This window comes from Centruroides sculpturatus, unplaced genomic scaffold (assembly GCF_000671375.1).
Source record: "Centruroides sculpturatus isolate CEXI.00-Female unplaced genomic scaffold, Cexi_2.0 scaffold1538, whole genome shotgun sequence".
In the NCBI taxonomy this organism is placed as follows: domain Eukaryota; kingdom Metazoa; phylum Arthropoda; class Arachnida; order Scorpiones; family Buthidae; genus Centruroides; species Centruroides sculpturatus.
Window position 1 is genome coordinate 19,960 of NW_019385717.1, and position 4,855 is coordinate 24,814.

The following is a 4,855-nucleotide window of genomic DNA, read 5'->3' on the forward strand; positions in this document are numbered from 1 at the left end:
GGCATGTATTCAATATAGTGGCCTTCTGTAGTGTGATGTATGTATTTCTACTCAATTGTAATGTTCCCAGGCTTTTGTGTAGCGTGTGTGGTATCACACCTGTACAGGAGAGAACAACAGGTACAATAAGCACCCTTTCCATCCTCCACAGATGCCTTATTTCCTGGGCGAGTTCTGTGTACTTGCTAATTTTTTCAGTGCATGTGTTTTCTACATTGTGAGTGTTTGGAATGGCTATGTCTATATTATTATTATTATTATTATTATTATTAACTCGTCTCGATTATATATATATAGATTCAATGAAATCCTAAAGTTCATTGTTTCCTTGACATCAAGAAATCACTAATCACAGAAATCGTATTATCATCATGCACGATTCACAAAGAAAGCGCAAAGTACCAAAATCTGGAAATATAATATTCATGAAAATTTTATTTTACACAATATAATATAAAAAACAAAAAATTTTAAAAAGTTACTAACTGTAATTGCTGCATCGCATCCAGAAAAGCCAGCCACTATCTTCAATCTTCTGTAATATGATTCTAAAATATCCTTGAATAATAATTTAAAGTATTTTTATTATTAAAATTTAATAATAAAATACTCCGGCTGTATGAATAAAACACATTAAAATTTATAAACAGCGAAAGTAAATATAATATGCATTATCGTGAAATCATTGATTTTATCTGAAGCGAGGCGAAGCCCAGTAACGACTAACACTTGACTTCATGTATTCCTTGTCAATATTATAACTCTAGAATGAGTTGTCCGATCTTGATGAAATTTTCTAAGACGACTCATCATCTCTCATGGATGAACTGATTAAAATTTCAACTCTCAAAAATGATCCATTTTTGTAGAACTGGAGATAGGGGCTAAAACAAAGATCGCGTTTTTCTTCAGTATTAGAGGTCAAAATGAGCTAACTAAGGCTACGTCCTACGCGGCAGCGTCTATCTATCGAGTCTATTTATTCAGAGATTAACTTGATCAGTTCCAAACGGCAGTAGAGCAATATCCAACAAACAAGCAAGTTAAACAAAGCAACGAAGACTACTTGCAGTCAACTGGGTGCCCTGTTGCTTATATAGCATCCTAAAACACTCCAGATATTGCCCTGCCTTCGTCCTTCGTACGACTCAGCTCTTGGTCTCACCAAGTATTTGAATCTCTCAGTTAATAGAGAGGTTGCGGCCGACGTTTTCAACGCGAAGACGTGTGCGCCGGACGTTCAGCGCCGCCTTCCTGTGAGCCTAGAAGTTTAACAATGGCGTTTGGAACGTCAGTAGAATCATGCTCGATGTTCCAAACGTCATTGTCAAACTTCTAGGCTCACGGGAAGGCGGCGCTAAAAGTCCGACTTACACGTTTTCGCGTTGAAAACGTCGGCCGCAACCTCTCTATCGCCAGAATCATGCTGAGAGCCAACTTATGGGTGCAAGGAGGTCTCGTCAATGGTTTACTAGGAACTACACGCTACATTATATATGTTCCTAATGCTCACCCTCCAGCTCTTCCTCTGTTTATTTTGGTGGAATTCGATACCTTTCATCTATGGTAATCTGTTTTTCCAATAATCCCCATAACACGCTCTTCAAATGATGGCAGTATATTGCGATCTAGTAGACAGTTTCCCCTTACCTTAGCATAGCAATTAATTAGTCGCCTATTCTGACCTTATATTTGTACCTTTAAATGATACAATAGAAATCAAATATATTGTTGAGAACGAATGATTCTTTTTCTCTTTTTTCCCTCATAATCTAGAAAATGAAGGTGCGAGCAGCCTTGCTCCGACTACACGCTGATACAGCGTTACATAACTAGTTACAAAACATATAATTTCTAAATTGTCTTGTCTTATTTTCTAAACGAAAATCAGTATTTCTATATTATAAAAATTAAAAATTTAATGCCACAAACAACTCTTACATTCGGTAGGTAATCGTCGGAAATCTCATCGATTGCTATAGAAAAAGACGTGAGAGATAATGCCAATGCCATAAATGTTAAACCCGAACTCTGAAATATAAAACAAAACTTAATCAAATGATTGATTATTTTTAAAAGATTTTGCGGACAAATTTATGTCCATTTTAAGCTAAGTGTAGTCCTAATAGTAATAAGCAAATTGATACTTTAAAAATTATTCTACTCACAAAGAAAATGCGTTCGCTTGTATTCACGGGAAGGATAACTGTTGCAATTCCTACCAGACTCATCAATACTGCTGTGGTGATTGCAATTTTAGGAGAATATCCAGGATTCAGTACCACGACCGTAAATTTTAAAGGATCTGAAAGAATCCAGATGCATACTCCGGCTGTAATCAAACCTAATATCTAAAATGGCAAAATAATAATAATAAAACAATTGAACAATATTAGGTATTGTTTTTTATTCATATGTTAAAACATTATAACCAATAATAGCGTGAATAGACAGAGACTAGGCTATGTATGCAAGTTTGATATAGATTTAGTTACAGTATTATTTGCATTTATAGTTCTCCATTATACAAAAATGTCTAATGGCAACAAATGACATGATTTATACAGAGTTTATCTTGAAATACTCTTACACTGTGCATTCTGTATTTATTAAAACGTTAAATTCTATGTTAAAGACATCTTATTTAAACAAACTTGAAAAAAGCAAAACACTATAATGATTGAAAAATGCCTCAGTGTTTTGCTTTTTTTTCCAATTTTTTTCTTTAATTTCATTTTTCAATTAAATTTTCAATTTGAAATTATTTAAATTTTTAAGTTTCTTAATTTTTATGAAAAGAAAGAATTTAGAAAATGTTCCAAATTTTATTTTTTCTTAAATTAAAGTCAGTCTTGCCTCAGATACTAAAATAGTATATGGCATCGGTTTCAACAGAGTAGAAAACAACCATCAGAATATGCAGGTTTACAATTATTCATTGATATTAAATATAAATCGGAGAATACTTCTATATTGTAATTGAGAGGATGCTTTCCGGGAGTGCTTTTATGGGAAATTGGCCCTTCTTTAAGTGTATTACAAACGTAAAGAAACCCCGAAAACTCCATGTGTCCAGCCTGTTGGCGAGGCGCGAACCCACGAATAGGTGTTCAATGGTTTATCCACTCTGCCACTAGTGGGCTATTTCGATTAAATACTTGGTTCCTTTGCACTCTCCTTTGTTTCAAATGTTTAATTATTTAATTAGTACTTGTAATAAACTTCGCGAAATTGTTATTATTTACTATAAAATGTTATAAGTACAGTAGACCCCTATAACACTGTTGATAATTCCGTGTTATATGAATTCCATGTTGTACGAGTCACTTAAATTTTACAAATATGTGTGCCGGGCTGTGAACCGCTCGCATATTTGTAAAACCTAAGTGACTCGTACAACATGGAATTCATATAACACGGAATTATCAACAGTGTTATAGGGGGTCTACTGTATAATAATTTTGACAAATGCAATTTACATATAACTAAAAGTTTAAAACTTACCGCTAAAATGGCAGCAATTATCTTTAAAATTCTAGCGTTATCCATATCTTTTGTAACCTGTTTACGAACGATATTCTTGATATTTTTAATCCTTCACGCAATGCCGACACTGTCACCTGTAGTGACGACTAGCGGATCAATTCAGGGGAAGTTCAAGGTCATTGGGCTAAATGCACTTATATTAGGTAGAAAATTCGCATAAAATCAAATGTTTGTATTAAAAATATGAAAACAAATAATTCCAATATGGAAGTATGTGTACTTTTATTTTGTATATTATTTATATGCTTATATTTTGTATTATTTCTAAAAAAAATTCGTATTTTCTTGTTTACGTTAATGATTTGTAAATTAATTGCAATTTTATCTAATTTAATGTAATTTTAAGTCTAATTAATGTACTATTTGATAGTATATTATTAATTTTATATTATATCAAAGTATTGGTTTATTAAATTTAACATAAATTATGTTAATTTTAATTTTAGTAAATTTTTACAACAGTTTTTTGCACAGGGCGGCAGCGGTGGTCTACTTGATTACAGGGTGTGTGTCCACCAGATGGAAGTGCGTTCGGCCATGTTTAGGGAAGAAAGAAGACGTGCGACTAAATATCCAGATGGCACAACGCGCTGATTGGTCGGCTGAATGACGTCAACCCACCGAAATAGGAAATGCTGGTCGATTATATTTTGTGGTAGTCAGAACGAAGTCACGCAGAAATACATTATTATTATTTAATTGTAATATTGAGTGAGTATAAAGTGAAAACACAGTATGAAGTTTAGCTCGCATGTTTTCTTAAATTTATAGGAATAATTTTAAAATGGTTTACTTTTACTTAATAAATTAGTAAGATTATTTTAGAAAAAGACGTGAGAGATAATGCCAATGCCATAAATGTTAAACCCGAACTAAAGAAAATGCGTTCGCTTGTATTCACGGGAAGGATAACTGTTGCAATTCCTACCAGACTCATCAATACTGCTGTGGTGATTGCAATTTTAGGAGAATATCCAGGATTCAGTACCACGACCGTAAATTTTAACGGATCTGAAAGAATCCAGATGCATACTCCGGCTGTAACCAAACCTAATATCGCTAAAATAGCAGCAATTATCTTTAAAATTCTAGCGTTATCCATATTTTTTGTAACCTGTTTACGAACGATATTCTTGATATTTTTAATCCTTCACGCAATGCCGACACTGGCACCTGTAGTTACGACTAGCGGATCAATTCAGGGGAAGTTCCATCGGTACATCCATCGCACATTTTATTTCACCGAGTAAGTTTTTATTATTTTACAGTAATACCTCGAACTTACGCGATAGGTGGGACCGAGCGGTAA

General features: G+C 33.6%; 1 protein-coding gene across 1 annotated transcript; it reads right to left on the reverse strand.

Moving 5' to 3' along the window:
• Nucleotides 1-252: 252 nt before the first annotated feature.
• LOC111641488 lies at nt 253-3,621 on the reverse strand. Its single transcript, XM_023387661.1, has 5 exons — nt 3,505-3,621; nt 2,169-2,351; nt 1,942-2,031; nt 487-558; nt 253-408 (listed from the first exon to the last, which is right to left on the reverse strand). The coding sequence occupies exons 1-5, from the start codon at nt 3,547-3,549 to the stop codon at nt 370-372; spliced, it is 429 nt and encodes a 142-aa protein (XP_023243429.1). The 5' UTR covers nt 3,550-3,621; the 3' UTR covers nt 253-369.
• Nucleotides 3,622-4,855: the final 1,234 nt, after the last annotated feature.